This window comes from Gymnogyps californianus, chromosome 3, assembly GCF_018139145.2.
Source record: "Gymnogyps californianus isolate 813 chromosome 3, ASM1813914v2, whole genome shotgun sequence".
Classification (NCBI taxonomy): Eukaryota; Metazoa; Chordata; class Aves; order Accipitriformes; family Cathartidae; genus Gymnogyps; species Gymnogyps californianus.
The window spans coordinates 126,598,605-126,618,810 of record NC_059473.1 but is presented as its reverse complement, the minus strand read 5'-3'; the positions used below and the strand labels follow the sequence as shown (position 1 = coordinate 126,618,810).

Here is a 20,206-nt window from a genome sequence, read left to right as displayed (position 1 = left end):
TTGCAAAAAAAACCCCTATTTTTAAGTCAAGCTACTTGGAAAAGGCTCATCTTCCTTTTGCGCTTCTTCAAAGGTGTGGGTGGATGAGGAATCAGTGATGTCTCACCCACGTCAGCCACCCAGAGGATGCTCACCTCCAGTCAACGAATAAAACCTTCTGCTTTGGTTGCTTCCAACACCCCGCAAAGTGCCTTCCCCATGCGATGCTTCCTCCCATCCTCACAACTGTTCCTTTTCCCGGTGTAGGGGACCATCGCGAGCTCACCGCTTGCACCGTGACTTCTTCTCGCACCCCAAGGTGCAGCGTATCCCCACACTAGATACTTGGCAAAATACCGATGGGCTCTGAAACCAGCTGGGGACAGACCCCCCTCCAGCTGGGAGGACATCCTAAATGAACTGGGATAAGCCAACGGGCTCAGTCCCCCAAATCAACACCTCGAAATCCTCCTCCTCATTGCCCTAAAGCTCCTACGTGTGCCCCTCGCTTCGGGCAGACAAGTCGGTTCTTCCCACCCACGAGCCAAAGTCGAAGGCAAAAGTTTTCTTAGTAGAGACAGACAAAGGGAAGATGGCTTGAACATTGTCATCCACCAGCTATTTATTCAAAAATCTAATATTGATTTTTCACTGGTAGGGTGTATTTCACTAGGCAAAGATTTATGGATCATTACCTGGCTTGGGTGTATCTCTGAATTTCACAGTAAACAATATTAAAAATAAATATATACAAATAGTATATATAAAAAACAATATAAGGCCAGCTTCACTGAAGACGCAACAGCATTTTCCACAGCACTCTCCAAGCACCAGCTGATAAAAAAACCCACCTCAAGGGTTTTCTTACCTAGAGACTTCGGCAACAAGTTCTTGACGAACTCAGCGTGATCTCCCACGTGCAGGATGCTGTAGACACTGGTGTTCATGAGCTCCTCCTGGTTATAACCCAGGTAGCTGGTCACGTTCTCAGAGACGAAGACGATCCTCCCTTCGCGGTTCACAACGAAGAAGAAGCCATCCAATGCCTGTAAGGGGAATAAACCCGGGCAGCATGCGGGCAATGGGTCCCAGAGCAGGTCAGGATGCTCCACGACCGTGGGCAACCTTCCTGTGCCTCTTGCACCTTGGCTTCATCCCCACTCTATATTATAGCAGTGATCAAATAACAGCACATTTGCTTAAACGCATAGAATCACAGAATGGTTTAAGTGGGAAGGGACCTCCAAAGGCCATCTAGTCCAACCCCCCTGCCATGAGCAGGGACATCTTCAACTCGATCAGGTTGCTCAGAGCCCCGTTCAACCTGACCTGGAATGTTTCCAGGGATGGGGCATCTCCCACCTCTCTGGGCAGCCTGTGCCAGTGCCTCACCACCCTCATGGTAAAACATTTCTTCCCTATATCTAGTCTGAATCTCCCCTCTTTCAGTTTAAAACCATCACCCCTTGTCCTGTCACTACAGGCCCTGCTAAACAGTCTGTCCCCATCTTTCTTATAAGCCCCCTTTAGGTACTGGCAGGCTGCTATAAGCTCTCCCTGGATCCTTCTCTTCTCCAGGCTGAACAACCCCAACTCTCTCAGCCTGTCCTCACAGCAGAGGTGCTCCAGCCCTCGGATCATCTTCGTGGCCTCCTCTGGCCCCGCTCCAACAGGTCCATGTCTTTCCTGTCCCGAGGACCCCAGAGCTGGACGCAGTGCTGCAGGGGGGTCTCAGGAGAGCGGAGTCGAGGGGCAGAATCCCCTCCCTCGCCCTGCTGGCCACGCTGCTGGGGATGCAGCCCAGGACAGGGTTGGCTTTCTGGGCTGCGAGCGCACATTGCTGGGTCATGTCCAGCTTTTCATCCACCAGTACCCCTGAGTCCTTCTCGGCAGGGCTGCTCTCCATCCCTTCATCCCCCAGCCTGTATTGATACCGGGGGTTGCCCCGACCCACGTGCAGGACCTTGCACTTGGCCTTGTGGAACTTCACGAGTTCACACAGGCCCACTTCTCGAGCTTGTCCAGGTCCCTCTGGATGGCATCCCTTCCCTCAGGTGTGTCAGCCGCACCACTCAGCTCGGTGTCATCTGCAAATCTGCTGAGGGTGCACTCGATCCCACTGTCTGTGTCATTGATGAAGATATTAAACAGTACTGGTCCCAATACGGACCCCAGAGGGACACCACTCTCTACTGAACTCCATCTGGAAATTGAGCCCTTGACCACTACTCTCTGGATGCAACCACCCAGCCAATTCCTCATCCACCAAACAGTCCATCCGTCAAATCCATACCTCTGGTCTGCAACCTCCTCTGCTAAGGATGTCCCTGTCACTAAGGACGGTGCCAGAGGAGGAGAAACAATCCTCTTCCAAGGGCCAGAGCAGTCAGAAAGGCTCTAATTTGGCAAGCCACTGAAATTAAGCATATGCCCCATATGCTTAACGACAGCCCAAGAATGACAGAGCCTTTGCATTGTGCAGAACAAGAGGGGTTTGTCATGCATTTAGGACGCAAGTGGCAAATTCAGCCCTGCCATCGCACGGAGGAGGACAAGCGCGACCCAGACCCAACCATACAAGACAGGGAGATCTCCTGCTTATTTTAACAAGGGCACCATCAAGGTTTTTAATTCACTGCCGTTGTACTGGGGAGGTAATGTTTTCTGGTGCTATGAAATAAGCTCAGAGCTGCAGAGCCCAGTGCTCGTGTCAGGAGCCCTTGAGAAGGCTGATCGCTGATTTACGCTCTTCCAAGCGTGCATCACCTAAATTGTTTCATCCAGGCAGGATTTGGTTTTCCTGGAGTCTAATTCCTACTTATCCTGCTCATCAACAGTCAGCTCTGGTGGACCGGGATCCTGCAACTAGATCTGACCGTATCCCGGAGCGGGAGGTGGTGCAAGGACAGGAGAAACTCGTGATGCCCCAAAATTGGTACCCGTGGCATCGCCCTCTCCTCCCCGTCCTCCCACTTGCCCGTGCCAGCAGAGAGTTCCTCTGATGGAGAGCATCCAGGCTTTATTTAATGCAGTTTCTAAAAATCAAGTTTTGCTGTAGAGCAACATTAAGTGCAAGAAACAGGAAGCATTTAAAAAAGAAAAAAAAAAAAGAAGAAAGGAATCTTTTGTCAAAACGGTTCTGGCAGATCGGCTGCAATTTTCCTTATTCCCAGCTGTTGCCAAGACAACCAGCCTTTGCACTGCAGGCACCCAAAAAAAGATCCCAGGCTGGATGGTAAACCCCACCTGGACCTTTCTCCCCAGGTGATGCTGGTTTCGGGGGGCTGGGGGAGCAGGGAAGGGGCAGGGGAGCTCCGAGGCGGCAGCCGGTGGGGCCCCAGCTCGCACGCCTCCCCTGTAGCCCCCATTCCTCCAGCAGCAACGCTGGGCATTTATTTAATATTTATATATTAAATTACCTTATCAGCACAATTGCTTATGGAAGTCAAGCTCGAACAACAGGTCAAGAGGCAGAAAACCTTCCTAAAAATGAATGAGATGCCTTTTAATAGCCCTTTGTATCTCCTCCTTTCCGGGTGTGAAAACCCCGCCTGAGCCCAGGGCACGCAGAAGAAGCTGGAAGTCCTTTGGGGCATGTTTTTTTAGGCATGGGAGGCTGCGGATTGCTTGGGGATCCGTGCAACCACTAACTGCTTCTCATGGTCAATCCGCACGGAAAATAAACTCAGCATGGTAAGGGCTTGGTATTCTCAAAGTGCTTCATGTGGCCACGGATGCCCCGTAGCACAGGCACGGGTCAGGGTCAGCATCTCAAGCGCGCGGGCTTCACACACGAGGAGACCGATTAGGAAATTATTCCTCAGCCTGTATAGATAATAACAGTAATCTAAACATGGATTTTAAATCAAATAATACAGGGTAGGTTGTTTACAAAGCAGCACTGACTGAGCAGTAACGCACCTCTGCGTTCCTTCCCGCAGAAAGGATGCATCGATACCCGACCCAAGCACACGGGGTAAATTTTAGTCATGAGCTAGCTGATTTAATTAATTTCCTTTTCTTTATGATGACCTCAGGTTTTCCAGGGCCAGTACTATTATCGACGTGCTGCCGTCCCTGCTTTGCCCTGAGGCACTCTGCTCCCCATCACCCAAGGCGCCAGCTACCTCCGGGGCTCCCGGCCACAGTGAGCCACATATTCCCACGTGTGGATACGGACATGAGGGGATCGACCCCGGCTGAACAATGCTCCGGTGAGCCAGCTGGCCCCACGTTCATCATTTAAGCGATGTAAAGGCACGTTCCCAAGACCGCACTGCGAAATAGCTGGATTTACTGCGGTTGTACGGACGCTGCTCTCTCTCTCAGTTTTGTTGGCTCTGCCACTGCTCTCGTAGGATGCCTTCTCCCAACATAACCCAAATACCGGGGTTTTGTTGAGGATCTGCCTTCTTCTCCTGCGTCACTTGATATTCCCATGAGTGTTTCTAGCACCCAACGCACCCCTCAAAACCCACGTGCCTTTCCCAGCCTAATTTCTAAGCCCCTTCTGCATTTTTGCCTCTGTTAGCCCGAGCACCCCTGCAGCCAAGCTGCCAACTCCCTATTAACCCCATCCACGTGCTTCCAGCACCCATTTTCCATCCTTTCCGCAAGTCAGACCCTTCCTTCAATGCCAACCCCCTTCCCATCCCTTTTGCATTAACTCCTCCATCTGCAGAGTCACCTCTCGCAGAGTTTTACTCATTTTGACAGCTTCACTCCAGGGCTCAGGGGAGACCAGTGTGGTACGAGGAGGGATTAAGCAAGTCTGGAAAAGCAGGCATCGCAGCGCAGGAGAGCTCCCCACGGCCTCCGAGCATCTTTGGGAGATGCAGAAGAGGCCAAAAACGTGATGGGGGGGGAGGTCTCTCTCCCCAGGAATCCTGAAACCCAGGTTGGCTTTCTGTCTCAAAAATGATGCCACATTCCACCTCCCAGCTATTGGGCTCCCAACAGAAACCACAGAGTAAATCGTCGGACTGTGTCATGTCAGCAATTATGCTCTTACAGTTAATTAAATGAATCAGATGATGATGTTGCTTCCTTTTGGTCTTTGAATATGTAATTTTATCAGGAGGTTTCAATGCAAGAAGGCGGCTGTGGGATGGTGCTGGCCATCCCCAGGGAGGAACCGCCCAGCCCCAACCCCAACCACCCCCTGTGAAATCACCACCTGAACGATTTAGGATTTGAAGTTTATCTCTGGGGCCTGTGATATAATATAATAACCCTCATACAATAACCTTCTCCGTACAAGACAGTCCTGTCAGGTCCAACTCTGACCTTCCTCCTGAGATACGATTATTTCTGACCTTCCTCCTGAGATACGATTATTTCTGATTTACGGATATCAACCAAAATGCGGAGCGCCCTCCTCATCCTCCCTATTTTCCAGAGGACAGAAGGATTCAAATCTGTTGAAAACCATCCATCCGCATTACCTGACTCACCTCCAAATGAGGCCGGGGGCTCACTTTAATCCACACTTAGAAGCAACTCAATATTTTAATGCTGATATTAAGAAGCTATCCAGAACAGCTTTGACTTAACCAAGTCCAAGCTCCATCAAGCTTGGTTAAGACTCACTTTCCAAACCACTTGCTGAAGCAAAGGACTAAAACCAGTTTACCTGCAACTTAGGCCAGGGATGCGGTTGGGCTTAGAGCATCCCAGCTATGTCCCCGTTGCCTTCCTCCTCTGTATTTCACTTTCTCGGTGCGCCGCTTTGCTTTGGGCAGTAGCGGGAGCCTGGCAGCATCAGCAACAACATTTTAGCACCTACCTCCAGCAGAAGAGGTCCCAGAGACTCCTTCTCAATCACTCCTTGGCTGCTGGACGAGATGTCGGACTTCTGGACTTCATCATCAGCCGCTTTCTCTGTAGCAAAGGAAAAAGGACATTTTAGCCAAAACCCCTGTCATTTTACTACTGAACTATTACCAATAATAAACAAAATATTGACCACTTGTCATACAGGCAATGAATGATGTGCGCCAAAAGACTCCAGCATTTTCATTTCATCCCTCAGTCCCACGAAGATATAATGTCATTTCTAATTATTTATTAATTATTATAAAATAAAGGCATTAATGAGATCACAATCTACTGCTAGCAGGAAGGAAAAACCTGTCTTAAGCAGACGCCTGCAGAAAGAGGCATCCAAAATCAACATTTTGAAAAGGAAATGGTATACCCAGTTTAACGCAAGCTACAGTATTTGATCTGGAACTTCTCGGACAACACTTTAAGAAATAACTGCCGGGAGGAATTCACGGAGAACGGGCTGTGCCAAAGGAAACCTGCCAGAGAAAAAAAAGCAGCTCCTACCACTGATGTGCAGGGAGCATCCTGGATGCCGGTCAGCCGGGAGCCAGCGGGGCCGGGGATGGGAGGAGAGCATCCGACACGGAGCGGGTGATGCTGCTGGAGGAGCCCAGCCCCAGCCCTGCCAGAAACTCTCACACTGTATTGCTGAATAATCCCTTTGGGAAAAAAAAAAACAACGCAAAAAACCCGGAGGGAAGGCCCTGTTATTTATCTCGCACTCCCCCGAAAGGTGCTAGCCACGTCGCGCAGCTACTCCGAGGAATTCAGGATAAATCCAGCAGTGAAAGGCGGGTGGCAAGTGGGATGTGATAAAGCCAGCGATCACGGGCAAGTGAGCCACAATGCCGCTGGCGTTTCAGGGCTGTTTTGTTTTGCTCCTCCATATCCATGACTGTTTTCCCCTGGGAAAGCTGGGAGAGTCCCTTAGCCTCTCCAGATGCGATCCGGGAAGGATGGGGAGAGCAGCATCCTCGTCTTCGCAGGACGCAGTGGAGAATAAACCCTGATCGCTGGGAGTGACTCGGGAGGCTGGCAGTGCAAGGCCCAGCCGAGCACGTCTGGGGCTATAGATGTATTTGCAAAGAGGAGATTAATTACTGTTTAATCACACGGTTTGGGTGGAATAAGAGCAGAAAGAGGCAAGTGGGAGCTAAACCTTGACGGAGAGGATACCTGCTTCGTTGATCGGGCATCACTTAGCAAGGGAAAAGCAGGGACGTCTCAGATTGCAGACGCTTTTTGCCTCAGCGATGTTTTGCTCCGAAATGCGAAAATGCAAGCTCGTGGGGACAGCCGGAGGGGCAGGGTATGACCCACCGCACGTCGGTGCCTGTTGGCACTGGCAAAGGACATTATCAGCTGTGCAGGATGCGAAACAGCACAGGAGTCCTGAAGCATCCTCGGTCCAGGCTCACATGGGCGGCTTCGTTGCAAGTTTTGATTAAAAATGAAAAAGACTCTCTGTGGCTAGCCAAAAAATGACTAGAAAATTGGTCCTCTGTTAATTTTACACCATTTACAAGGCTTTCCCAGGTACCAGAACCACAAATTCAGCCTAGTAGCTGAAAACTAAGCCGTGCTCTTTCTGTATAACTGTTAATTGTTAGTACAAAGAAAGATGCTGGGGCCGGGATGCAGCCGGTGATTCGTGGACAACGTGCACGGTCCTGATGCAGCCCCATCCTCGCAGGCTGCGCTTCCCCACACGGCAGGAGTAACATCCCGGGCTTTGCCGGGAAACCAAAGGGATGCTCAGAAAAATCCCGAGGACCAAACACGTGTGCGGTGCTGGAGCTGGAGGAAGAAAATTGCCCCAACTGGTTTTAAGAGGGATGGTAGCAAGTTGTGAACTTCATTGCACAGCAGGACAAGGGAAAAGGCTCCTCAACCCACAGTGCCTTGTGTAGGACCTGGAAACCCTCATGTGCATCAATAAATACATGTTTATCAATCAAATGTGTATGTGTATCAACACACCAGGCTGATGAAAGAGCTCTGCCCAGCCTATGTCAGTCTGTTCCCAAAGGGCAAGAGATGTTTTCTCAGGATAAATATCCATCGAGTGCAGCAGCGTGCATGCCGAAGGTGCAAGCCAAGAGGTGTCTAGGACTGCTGGAGGTTTACTGCTCATCTCTCCTGACACTGGTCTTCGTTTCTGATCATCCCAGCACCAAGGGAGCCGGTCCGCCGCCTTGTCTGTAAGCGAAAGCTAAATTGCATTTGCTGGTTTGCAGCACATCGGATGCAAGGTTTATTACTCGGCATCAAATCGCGTTTGCAAAACGTACAGATGTGTCACTTGAAACTCTTCACCCCTGCGTCCTCCCAGGACTTTATCCATCTTCAAGCTCACTTTGGGTGTTTCTCTTTCCTTCATCCCGTGCATTGCTCCTAAAGCAGCTCTGAGAGGAGCGAGCCTGGAAGAGCATTTGCTCAACGCTTGCTCTTGCAGAGGTGGCTGCCAGCTTCCCCCATCGATTTATCGGGTAATCTCTGCCTCTGCTTCCCCTCTCACCCAGCGGCTCTTTTCTCTTTAGAAAATAAATCAACTGAAAAAGGTCGCGTCTTCGTCCCTGCTGGCGCAGCCCCGACAACAACAGGCAACGCGCACCCTGTTTCGAGCACGCACACACAGGTTTTGGATGCTCAAGCAACAGTCTGACTTCAACCCCAAAATACCTGACCCCTGCATCCTGCTACGGACCCCCTTGGGCAGCTCGCCTCATCCCCACGAGCCTCAGTATCCCCTGTTTCAAGCAGAAAACAGAGTTCATTCCACCCAAACCGCCTCCGAGTAGCGATACCTGCCTCCCACCCAGCACCGCTGTGTGGTTAAATCATGAAGGAGCAGCACCCTTCCAAGGAAGACACCCAAATCCCTTCCAGGGATGGAAGAGCTTCCCATGCACCCAAACCCACGGGAGCTGGCGGGTACCACAGCATGAGAAATGGCTTTTTTTTTCCTACTCTTAATAAATTGATGCACTTAGAGGCAATGCATGGGCTTTCAGCTCTAATCCTTTAATTGGGCTGCGGGATCCTCCTCCTGCTTTAGTGAAATAGTTTCATCTGCCAGCTCCGAGCCCGTTATTTGAGAGGATTAGCCGGCAGAACGATGCGCCATCGCTGTCTCCCTCGTGCACGAGTCCTTCTGCTTCCCACCTTTGCAGCACCGGGATCCGGGAGCAGATGGATCCCTTGAAGCTCCTGCTCTCCTTCTCCGGGCTGGCACATCCCAGCGATGCAAAACTCCTTCAAAGCATCAGCGCATCCTGGCTAAGCACTTCAGTTAATGTGCTTAAACGCAGCTCTTCAGCTTTTCCATCCCGAGTATGCGAGGAATACATTTACAAGCAAACCGCTGGTTTGCACCTTAACCCATTAATCTCAATTTTCTTTTTTTCCAGCATTAATTACAGCAGTGGCTCTGCTATGGCGGCAACAGGTTGATGCTCTCGGGAAGCATCGGTCACGGGCCAGGCATCCCTGTGCTCGACACAGCCAAACACAGAGCAAATTCCCAGTTCCCCAAGCTCATAATCTCATTACAAAGCTGGACAGAAAGATCCACATGAAAATAAACCAACGGGAGCAACATGAGCCCCAGCGCTGCTGCTGTTTGAGGCTGTTGGGATCCAGCTGCGGGGCCTTTGGCAGCCTCGGGCATCGTAAATCCCCGTCGCACAACAAAAGCCCGGCACGCCGATGGCCCCGATCAGAACCTAATTGCTGCAAACGTGATTAAAGCAGGGTTTTTTTTCTTGCAGCACAGAGACGAGCTATTTTAAATGCATTCCTCAAATTACGCCCCAATTTTCTGACATCCAGGGAGATGTCTGGGTACCTCCGGAGTCTGTAGGAGCCGCGGTGTCCTCAGCACTCCAAAAAAATCAGATGGTCAGTGGACTTGAACCATGAGATAAGCATGTTACAACCAGGTCACCCAACACCATCAATAATGCAGCAAGTGCGGGACCTGATGCCCACTGCGATGCCTGGGAACACTGCGGTCACTTTGAAAACAATCTTGTCCCGTGCCAACCCCGTGCAGCCAAGCTTGGCACGGGGAGAGGTGACATTTCCAGCTCAGCCCCGCTATTACGCGGCCACACGAGCCTCCTGGCTAGAAGCTGCTGATCCTTTGCAGGATTAGAAGAAGGATGGGGAAGGCACAAGGCTGGTGAGGGATGGAGGATGCTGCTGAAGCATGCCGGGACTGGAAAAGGAACGATACGCTCAGATGCCCTGATGCTGGAAGCGATGGCCAGCAGCACGAGGCAATAGGAACAGATTTTGCATCACCGAGAGCTGCTCTCCCGGTCCCCCAGCCCGGTGGTACCCAGCCGTGTTTGGGGCTGCCGGCCAGGCTGCTCTCGGCGTGCAGCTCCTCCCGGGCTCGGCACGGTGGAAGGAAGGCATGGAGCAATGCTGGGGGGCGGAAAAAAGGGGGGAAGGCGAGCAGAGTAAAAAGCAACACCCCTGGCAAGGCGAGGGCTGACGGCAGGGTGGCAAGCTGCCGAAACAGTGGGGTGCAGCGCAGGTGGGGGGGATGCCAGCAAGTCGAGGCGTGCGGATGGGCAGCCGACCCGTTGGGAGCGTTTTCCCCTCTGGTTTTAGAAGACATCAATGCGGAAAGTCCTTTTTTTTTTGGTTAATAAAAGCCCAAAGCCAAGAGCACACACAGGAAAGGCAAACAGCTCATCTGGGGCGTTATTTCTGCTCCCCCAAAAGAGACAGTGCAGTATGTACCCCCTTTAAAAACCGGCTCAGACCCTCTGCCTCTAAACCACATCACATGGAGCAAAGCTGAAGGATGTGGCTTTGGCAAGCGGGTGCCACCACCCCCCTACCCACACAGGTGTAGGGTCACTGGTGTTTTCCCCTTTCTTTGCCTCTTTCCCCTCTTTGCATTATTATTTTTTATTTCCCCAACCTCCCTAATTCGCCTTAGCTGCCTCCATCCCTTTGGAAAGTCTTTTGCTCTTTCTCTACCACCATTTTTGGTGGCATGGGGCGCAGCAAAACTATCCCCAGGATCCTGCACTCGCCTCCCTCTGCTTCCAGACCTCTGTACCTGAAAACCTGTACCTGGAGAAAATCAGGCATCCAAGGTAGGGAGAAAATCAGGCATCCAAGGCAGGGAAAAGACAAGTGTTGGAGAGGAGCTGTGACCTCCTCCAGCAGCCACAGTTGGAGACCTTCCCTGGAGCAATGCTGAGGCCATGCCGGGCGAGAGCCACAGCAACACAATGGGAAAAGGCCCCCAAAAGGCCTAAACTTATTGCTTTTTATCCCAAAAACGACAAAGCCCCATGGCCAGGAGAGCACCTGCACTCCAAGGGGCTGGAGAAGTGAGGACGTGCCACCAGACTGATGGCAGAACCACAGGGAAGGAGGGTCGGTGGCTTAGGGGACACCTCCCAGAGCCACTCCAAGGGATAAGGTGGGAGGGGAAGGAAAATGGGGGTGAAGGGGGTGGAGGTGGAGGGGGGAAGATGTCCAGCATTGATGTCCATCTGCAGTGTCTTGGGAAGTCATCCCCAGCCCCGCAGGCTCCATCGCATGGACCTCCATCCATAGCATCCATGGCAAGCACTCCTGTCTCTCCATCCCTTAAATCTGCACTTTTGAATTAAAATAATACAAGCTGTCTGATTCTGCTCGTCATTTAAAATTGTGCAGCTGAAATGTTTTTTTTTCCCCAGAAAGGGGAAACGAATATCTGAAAAATAATATATTGCACGTGGGTCTTCTAAACCAAGACAAAGAATTCAAAACAGGATTTCGTTGAGAAACATTACAAACACAGAAAATCAGAACCATTGTTTCCACTTGCCCAGTGCAAAACTTTGTAATATATTGCATTTTGCCTTGAGCTGCGAGAAGCTCACTGCCGCTCCCCGAGGAAGCCCCCATGGAGAGGCCCCCATGGTTGCGGGCATGATGGCCGGGATCCAAATGTTGCCCTGTGCTCTCCAAGGGCTCTTTTTCAACCCAAGATTTCCATGGGCAACGTTCATTTTTCATTTCTTGTGATAGAAGTCTGACAAGTCTTTGGGTTTTGACTTTTCTATTAAAAACTCAACAGCTCAAAGGCAAAAAGTCCAACTGAAGAGCACTTGCAGCCTTTCCCAGAGCGTGTTGGGTACCTGGTGGGTACCAAGGACGACAGAGCAGGGCAAGATGGAGAAGTTGATGTGATGCTTGGAAAACATGATGGAGCACCAGGCACGATGGCTCCCCATCCCTCTGCCATACGGCACAGCTTCGCAGCCTCCCCCGGGGCCGTGCTGGCTGAACCCCCCAGATCTCAGCCAGGATCTGCTCTATCCGATTTTTAAAAGATGAGCGAGGCAAAAAAATCCACATCTGTAATTTCCCAAATGAGGAGATTTGATTTTTAGTTAATTAAAATCAGATGGAACAGACTCGGTGCATCCACGGATCGAGAGCATGGCAGAAAGCTGTGCCATTAATTAGTGCCTGCTACAAGGTTCATCAGTCCAGTAAACCCAACAGGAAAAAAAAACTGCCATAAAAATAAACTCCTTGGCAGAAGGTGTGCACCAAGTGAACCTTCCAGTGGGGCAGGAAAAAATTGGTTTAAAAAAGCCATGAGAGGAGAAAAAGACAATGGTATTGACAGAGGAAAGCAGCAGGTAAGGGGATCTAGACCACAGAAATGGGAACACTTTTGTGTTTTTAAACAGTACTCAAGGAGGAAGACATGTCTAGGGCTATCTGTCATGTTAGGGACATGTTGGGGGAAAGCCTCCAAGCATCACCGGCTGCTGCTAGTGGTGGTCCAGGGAGACCCAAGGTCCTGAGCTCACCTCCAGCCTCCTCTCAAGTCCCAGCAAGCCCAAGCACACTCCTCCCCATCCCTAGGGATCAACAAGTAAAGGAAGATCCAACCTCAACTGGGGGATGAAGCCAATTTCCAAGGAAGACGGTCCTATGTAGCCTACAGGGCACACACTTGGACCACAGCAACGATGGTTTCTTTGGAGGTACTCTAAGCCAAAATTCAAGCCGTGGAAACAGATTTGCCCAACGCCCCCCTATTCAACATCAGCATATTCACACGGACGCAGATGCAGAAAACCCAACCCAGAGTCCTCCCTTCTTCACTTCCACAAATACCAGATTCCTCTAAAACACTGTATGGAAATCAGCAGCTCTTAGGTTGTGTAACTTTTTATTCTAGTAGGAGGAAGGAAATTATCTGATCTATGAATTTAAAAACCTGTGGAAAAATACAATCTGTGAGATTCAGAGCTTGAAAATACCAGTGCAAGAAATAGAAGAGCAGATCTTGGCTTTCAGAAATCAGCACGGCTCCTTCAGAGCCCTGCGCTCGCCTGCTTTACACCACCCGTCGCGATGGTCTATCGGTGACAAGCCCCAGGGTGCTCCCCAACCATGTGCCGTAACGCCAGGCAGGAGTGCCAGGACACCGGGCTGAGATCCATCTCATGGAGCATAGGATGGAGATGTTTCCACCTGAGCTACTCGCCTCATGCTCCCCTTACAGCCAAAGCAGAAAAAAAAGGCATTTTTAGAGATTTGCCTGATCCATTTTAAATTCTTATTCTAAGATAGAGTCTCATTTTGGGGTTTTTTTGGGCGTGTTGTTATCCTCTAGCCCTCCTCCACAACCAGCAGTCAACCAGCTTTTGCTCTCTCTCTTTTTCTCTCTTTTCCAGTGAGAGCTAAACTCCTGACATCATCACCCAACTCCAACATTGGCCCTGGAAAAAATAACCCATGCATTTCCAGAGCTGGCAACGCAGCGCTCGCTTCAGCCCAAGTATTTCTGTGCCATCCCGGAGAATGTCCTCACCAACACAGTCCCAAGCGGTTCTTCAGACACATCTTGAACCCTTATTCCTCCGTCAACGTACATGCAAAGGCACATGTCAGGAGGACACATCTCGCCAGGCACACAGCCAAGGGAGGAAACTAAGCCCTTGGGGTATATAAAATGGGCTCTAGTGTCCACGTGGATGGTGAGGATAGAGGACCGAAGCTGACAGCCACTCCAGTTGCATCAGTAGAGCAACAGTGGAGACTGATCGGTGGAGGGCAGGACAGTGGGACACCCTGCACTCTCCCATGTCTCACCTGAGCTTCTTCCTTCATGGCCTGGCTGGAAAGACAGTCAAAAAAAGCAGTCAAGCATTGCTGCTGTACCAGGAATGATGACAGCTCCATTTAATGCTCTCGCAGCTATTTGCCACATTGCCTGCAGCCCAAGAGCCCGTCCTTGCCAACCCACGGTGGCACTGCGAAGACTCGCTAAAGCCCACGGGCTAGTCCCAGCAGTTAAGCACCTCTCCAACCGCTATATAAAACATCAAATCCTAAAAGGACTAAACCACACAGACTTATTCATCCACCAGCATAGATTTGCAGGTGGGACACTGCATTTCTATCGAGGCTAGTGATTTCAAGGTAGCTTTTAAACTGTATGAGCAAAAGATACAACAGGCCGGCGTCTATATTAACACAGCAGCTTGACTTATCCTTCCACTTGCCCAAAAAACCCTTCAACAGTGATATTTCAAAACCAGGGCAACATTCCACGATGCTTCAGTGCAATTTGCCACACGGAGCTGATGGCAGTTCCCGTCAGCAGGAGGGCTACAGCCACCTCCACCACGTCTACAACCAACCCCAGGAAACGGACACTCCTGGTAGGCAACAACCCAACTCCGTACCAGGTCTTCAGCCTGGTGATCCCAAGCTCAAGCAACATCAACCTTCCACATGGCTATGGGCTGCTCCCCAGTCTTGGCGGCTCCTCCAACTGGTATCTCCCCTCTTTTTCCATGTAGAGGACAGGGATTTTGAGGGCAGGAATTTTGTTGGGTTTTTTTAAAACTTTTTTCTTATTTTTTAAACATATATCTACCCAGCAACAGGCACAGCCAAGTTCCTCAGGACTATACAATGCAAATAAATCAACAGTCTTGTTTTAACCCATCTGATCCTTACTGTAAATTGCAAAGAACATATGCCAGCGTTGCCCTCGTCCTAACCAACTGCTACGCACTCAACTGAATGGCAACCTGTGACATCCTTCCAAGTGAGGACCTCAGGGAGGATGGACAAGACACGTGCTTCCCTTTAACGAGCCTAAGATACAACTCCCCATTAACACTCCCATTTTCCAGCTGAAGAAACCCGATGCATAACCACACACACTTCTGCAGCTCTTGCTGGAGCGGATTAAGAAGCTCACTGACATCTTCTGAGCTGAGATGCTGTTACACGCCACATGAATGCTCGCAACCGAAAAGCTACCAGGGTTAGCTTTAACCGATGCTGCTTTCGCACACCATGGTGGTTCACCAACTGGTGGTTCTCTCTTGAAGGACTCCAGATGGACCTGCAAGAGCACATCTGTCCATGCCCCAAGGCAAAGAGCATCTTGTACTATCAGTGTACAACAGCACCAGGAGTACAGATTAAGATCGAAGACACCGGTCCCTGCTCTGACCAGCAAACATCACTTTCTTTGGCGAAGTTTATATGGAAAACTCTATTTTTCTGCTTCTGATAAAATCCTTGTGTAATGCCGAAGAGCCCAGACCAAAGAACGCTGCCGCTAAAACAGAAGGAAAAGGGTATTTCTTTCTGTCTTTACACCTTTTAGAGTTAAAAATTAATAGTGTCGAGATGTCTTAAGTAAAAAAGGCTGGTTGTCTGAACAATGTCAGGAAAAATTATACGGTGCTGAGTGAATGCAAAATTAATGAGTGCTGAATGCTGACAGGAGAGAACAGGCATAAGGAGCCGAGACTTTTTTATAGTCGACGCTGAGATCAAGCAGGTAGAACATCTCCATCTTGCTGGGGGAAGGAATAAAGGGAGAAAAAAACTTTTAACTCAAATCTGAAGAATTTAATTCATTCAAAAACTGTGTCAACTCTGCACAGCCGCATCTGCAGAGATGAGAAAGGGCTACATGTAGCTCCCCCTCCCCAACTTTAATTCAGCCCTGGCATAGCCTTCATTCTCCTCCTGCAGGCATAAAATACATCGCAACACCATTTTAACGATCCAACTTAATTAATTTTGCAAAGAATTAGACTGTCTTTTCTCAAGATGTAGCATCTTGAAGCCCTGGTACGCTGCATGCTAAAGTCCTTGAGAAGCTACTATTAAAAATTCACTCGTGTCAACCGTTAAACCAGCTTTATGCTCAAGTTGCACGGGCACGTCAAATATGTGAACTGCACCGGCAAGGAGATGCCTGCCAAAGCGTGCAGACAATGCAAAGCTCGAGCGCGGCGAGGGGGGAGCTGACGCTTTCCCATGCACAGAGCAGCGCTCCCCCTCCAGCCCCGCTCCGCCAAACCCGGCTTTCTCGCGCCTCCCATCTGTCTCTCCTCGGCTGCAAAGGGAGAGCTGTCAATCTGCAGCTATCGGGGGGGATCGACTTGCTTTTTCTGCTACGCCAAAGGATCTGTCGAAAGTAAAGGCAGGCTTCGTGGTGCAGTGTAAATGAACCGAGGGGTGGCTGTAACACGTGCGTGTGAGTGTGGTCAGTAGGTGCAAGTGCAGCTCCAGGCCATGAGATGCCCCTGGGGGGACGGGGATGGGCAGGAGCAAGCTACGGGGTATGGGAAGCCACTCAGAGAAGATGGAGCCACGTGGTATGGGAAGCTACCTAGAGAAGATGGAGCCTCCTGGTATGGGAAGCCACCCAGAGAAGATGGAGCCACGGGGTATGGGAAGCCACCCAGAGAAGATGGAGCCTCCTGGTACGGGAAGCCACCCAGAGAAGATGGAGCCACGGGTATGGGAAGCTACCTAGAGAAGACGGAGCCTCCTGGTATGGGAAGCCACCCAGAGAAGATGGAGCCACGGGGTATGGGAAGCCACCCAGAGAAGATGGAGCCTCCTGGTATGGGAAGCCACCCAGAGAAGATGGAGCCACGGGGTATGGGAAGCCATCCAGAGAAGATAGAGCCACGTGGTATGGGAAGCTACCTAGAGAAGATGGAGCCACATGGTATGGGAAGCTACCCAGAGAAGATGGAGCCACATGGTATGGGAAGCTACCTAGAGAAGATGGAGCCATGTGGTATCGGAAGCCATTCAGAGAAGAAGGATCCATGTGGTATAAGAAGCCACCAGAGAAGGTGGAGCCTCCTGGTATGGGAATCCACCCAGAGAAGACAGACCAAGCCACGCAGGTGAAGACTGCTTTCTTGTCGATCTGCACACAGCCTGCTCAGGAGGACCTCACCTCCCAAATGAACTTTAACTCTTCTAGTGCAATCATAACCTGCAGAACAGCGGGTGCAGCGCCAGATGCTGGATGTTCACAGTGGGTGCATGAAGGCACAGCTCTCAGGTGCTCCCCATCCCGAAGCAGGCGAGTGCCTGGGAGAGTAAGGAACAAGGCTGAATAGCCATCCTTCGTTTCCCCCTGGTAAATACCGCAGAGACTCATGTGATGGGGTTCTGCACCTAGGGCCAAGGTGCAGCTACCTGCACCTACTTTTTTAAGGGCCGTATCCATTATTTCAAAAATTTGGATAGTCCCAACTATTCCCTGCTCCCATAAGAAACTGTCCACACACGTAATTCACTGTCTCAGTGCAGCAGCTGCACCAAACCCAGGGCAAACATCAGCCTGGGGAACCTGATCCACCACTCCAGCGTTCGTCAACCCTGCTCATCGTAACACGGACTTAATGATTTAAAGGGTAGTTAGCTGAGACTGGTGGTTTAATTAATGAATGAAAACCTGTCTTGGAAGGTGAACTTCCTAAATAGCAAGGGCAGAAGGAACGGTGAGAAATATCATTTAAAACCATCCAAACGGTGTCGTTGGCTCTCTACCCAAGGCTCTGGTGAGGCTTTAAGTGCCACCAAACACCCCGTGATGAAATCGTGGGGCTCGGGGGAAGCAGAAGAAGCCAGATGAGGAGCTCGGCAGCTGGGCACTGGGGAATAACGTGGCCCCAGAGGGAGCCAGACCGCTCCTGCATCTCTCACGCTCGTGCCCCAGCAAGTTTTGTTTGCTTAGCCCAACCATACGCTCGGCATAATAAAAACTATTATCTCCTTGTACAAATCTCCCTTTATTTCCTCTGCTCACAGGAGCGTTAGGAGGATTAAAGTCTATAAAAGTTTGTTCAGGGGAAAATCTGTAATGAAAACAGAAAGACTTGCGCAGCTGGCTCCAAGTTTGGTGTTTTTTTCCCCTATAAGAAAGAGATTTACTGTGCTACTTCTTGCTTTTTAGGCCTGGCAATGCTTGCACCGCCGGGCACTCTGATGGGTCAATAATCGAGAAGGGTGCTTGCAGAGATGTGCTGGGGTGAGCTTCCCTCTGAACCCCCTCTCTTGCACAGGACACTTGATGACTAGCTCAGATGAGATGCCTCCATCGTGGCTGCTAGAAGAGAGGTGGGACGGACCCCCGTCATCCTGGTCCTGCATCCAAAGGGATGCCAGCTCATGGGATGGATGAACCTCTTTCTGATCATCAACCAAACAAACCGGGGTCCAGAGCAGAGGGATGACAAGCTCAGAGGAGGCAAAATCCTGCCGGGGTGCCATCCCGGGGGAAAAAGTATCTTAAAATAGGTTTTGTCCATCTCTACAAAGGGTAATGAGGGCCAGGAAAAGCGCTTTAAAGAAAGGGGATTTTTTTCTTCTCCTTTCCTGCCTCTCTTAAACATGCGACTGAATCAAGGAAGAAAAGAAAAAAAAAAAAAGAGGGGGAAAAAAAGCTAATCCGGCACAGCAGAAGGCAAGAGGAGGAGTGATTTCTACAGGTGGTTTATGACTCTCTGCATGATCCACACGCCTGTTACATCCTATCAGATCCTCTTCTTACGGCGAGGTGCTAAAGGATTTATTAGTTCTTGACAGTGTGAGATGTTTAAAAGCTTGAGGATGTAATAACCAAATGTTCACTTGTTAAAATAAAGGCACCGTTTGGAGAGGTCTGTGCAATTCTTAGCAGCCTCCCCTTCCCCTTGGTCTATATTTAAGCTGCCAGCTAGATTAAAACTGTCAGAGCAGGGATGAGAATTTTATTGACATGCTTTGTAGGTGGTACAGCTCCATAAAATAAACATATACAGAGGATGCTCTGTGGTGTTGCTGCACAGGCAGAGATTTTTATAGTACTGACCTGGGGGAGTTTGTATCTGAAATCAATCCCTGATATAAAACAGATTACAGAGGATACAGAGAGACAGACTTCACAAATGTCCGCGGAGAGCGTGGGCAGGGATGCAATCCGTTTAACATTTCACGTTGAAACCAAACCGTGGAGAAGGGGAGGGCGTGAAATTCCCCGAACCTGCTCCAACAAACTCTTCACCCCTCGTGCGGAGGTGCAATCAATTACTCTGATAACAGGGAGGTTTTAATGCTGGGAAGGGTGCAGGATGGAGCATGGGGCAGGGGACCCACGCAGAGGCTCGGGAAGCAAAGTGAGGACTCTCACCCCGGCTTTGTGCTGGCAGAAGTCGCTGCTGTGGATAGCGATCTGGCTCTTGAGGCATTTTTCAAAATCAAAATTTTCAGATTTATAGAGATGAAGGCCCGTAGAGATCACTAGATTCGCCAATCTGACCTCCTGAATATTGCAGAGCCATCAAAGTTCACCCACTTCCACCACCACGAGCCCTGAACTTCTGTTTGGCCAAAACCTGATGCAACCCACCGCTTCCCTTGGCAGCCGGTTCCCAAAGCAATCACCCTCCTAGTTGTAACTCTGGGCCCAAGTCCTAATTTGCTTTTGTCTGGCTTCGGCTTTGAGTCATTCTCTGTTATCCTGGATTTAAAAACCTCTTTAGTAGCCAGCATTTTCCGTTCTTGTTAGTGTTCACAGTGTCATCACCATGTCCCCGCTCCTTTTCCCCCCCTCCCCGGATACACTCAACAGAGCTCTTCAACCTTCCAAGCTGCAAGACATTTTCTCCAGCCCCTGGCTCATTTCTGTGGCTCTCCTCTCTGCCTTCTCTGGATTTTGCAATCTCCTTCCAGCGTGGATACCATGCCCGAGCCCCAGTTTTGTCCCACCAACTCCATGCACATGTAACATCACCCGAGAGAAGCTTTTCATCACATCCCAAGTTCACGCTGACTGCCTTCGCTTCCAGGATCTCCAGATCTTCTTGAAAAGCACCATTTCCCAGGATACCATCCATCCGCACTCCTGTATGCCCATCCTGTATTGGTCTAGCGATGATTTTGTATGTCCTTCCATGTCCACGAAGATGTTGAATAGCACCAAGATCTAGCAGAGACTCCCAAGAAGCTCCATGAAACTCGATTTTGAGAATAAAGGTGTTTCATCAGGATGAGGAGAGGTCACCGGTGGTGTTCCTCTCTCAACCGAGGTAAGGTAGTCATGCAGGGAGAA

General features: G+C 50.2%; 1 protein-coding gene across 2 annotated transcripts in view; it reads right to left on the bottom strand.

The window, feature by feature from the left end:
- Window positions 1-20,206, bottom strand: part of NCOA1 (nuclear receptor coactivator 1) — a 187,150-nt gene that overhangs the window by 32,715 nt on the left and 134,229 nt on the right. For both annotated transcript variants that reach the window (XM_050893741.1, XM_050893742.1), the window contains exons 5-6: window positions 5,765-5,859; window positions 848-1,025 (exon numbers count right to left, since the gene is read on the bottom strand). In XM_050893741.1, coding sequence (XP_050749698.1) covers window positions 848-1,025; window positions 5,765-5,859 — 273 coding nt within the window. The remainder of the gene's footprint in view (window positions 1-847; window positions 1,026-5,764; window positions 5,860-20,206) is intronic.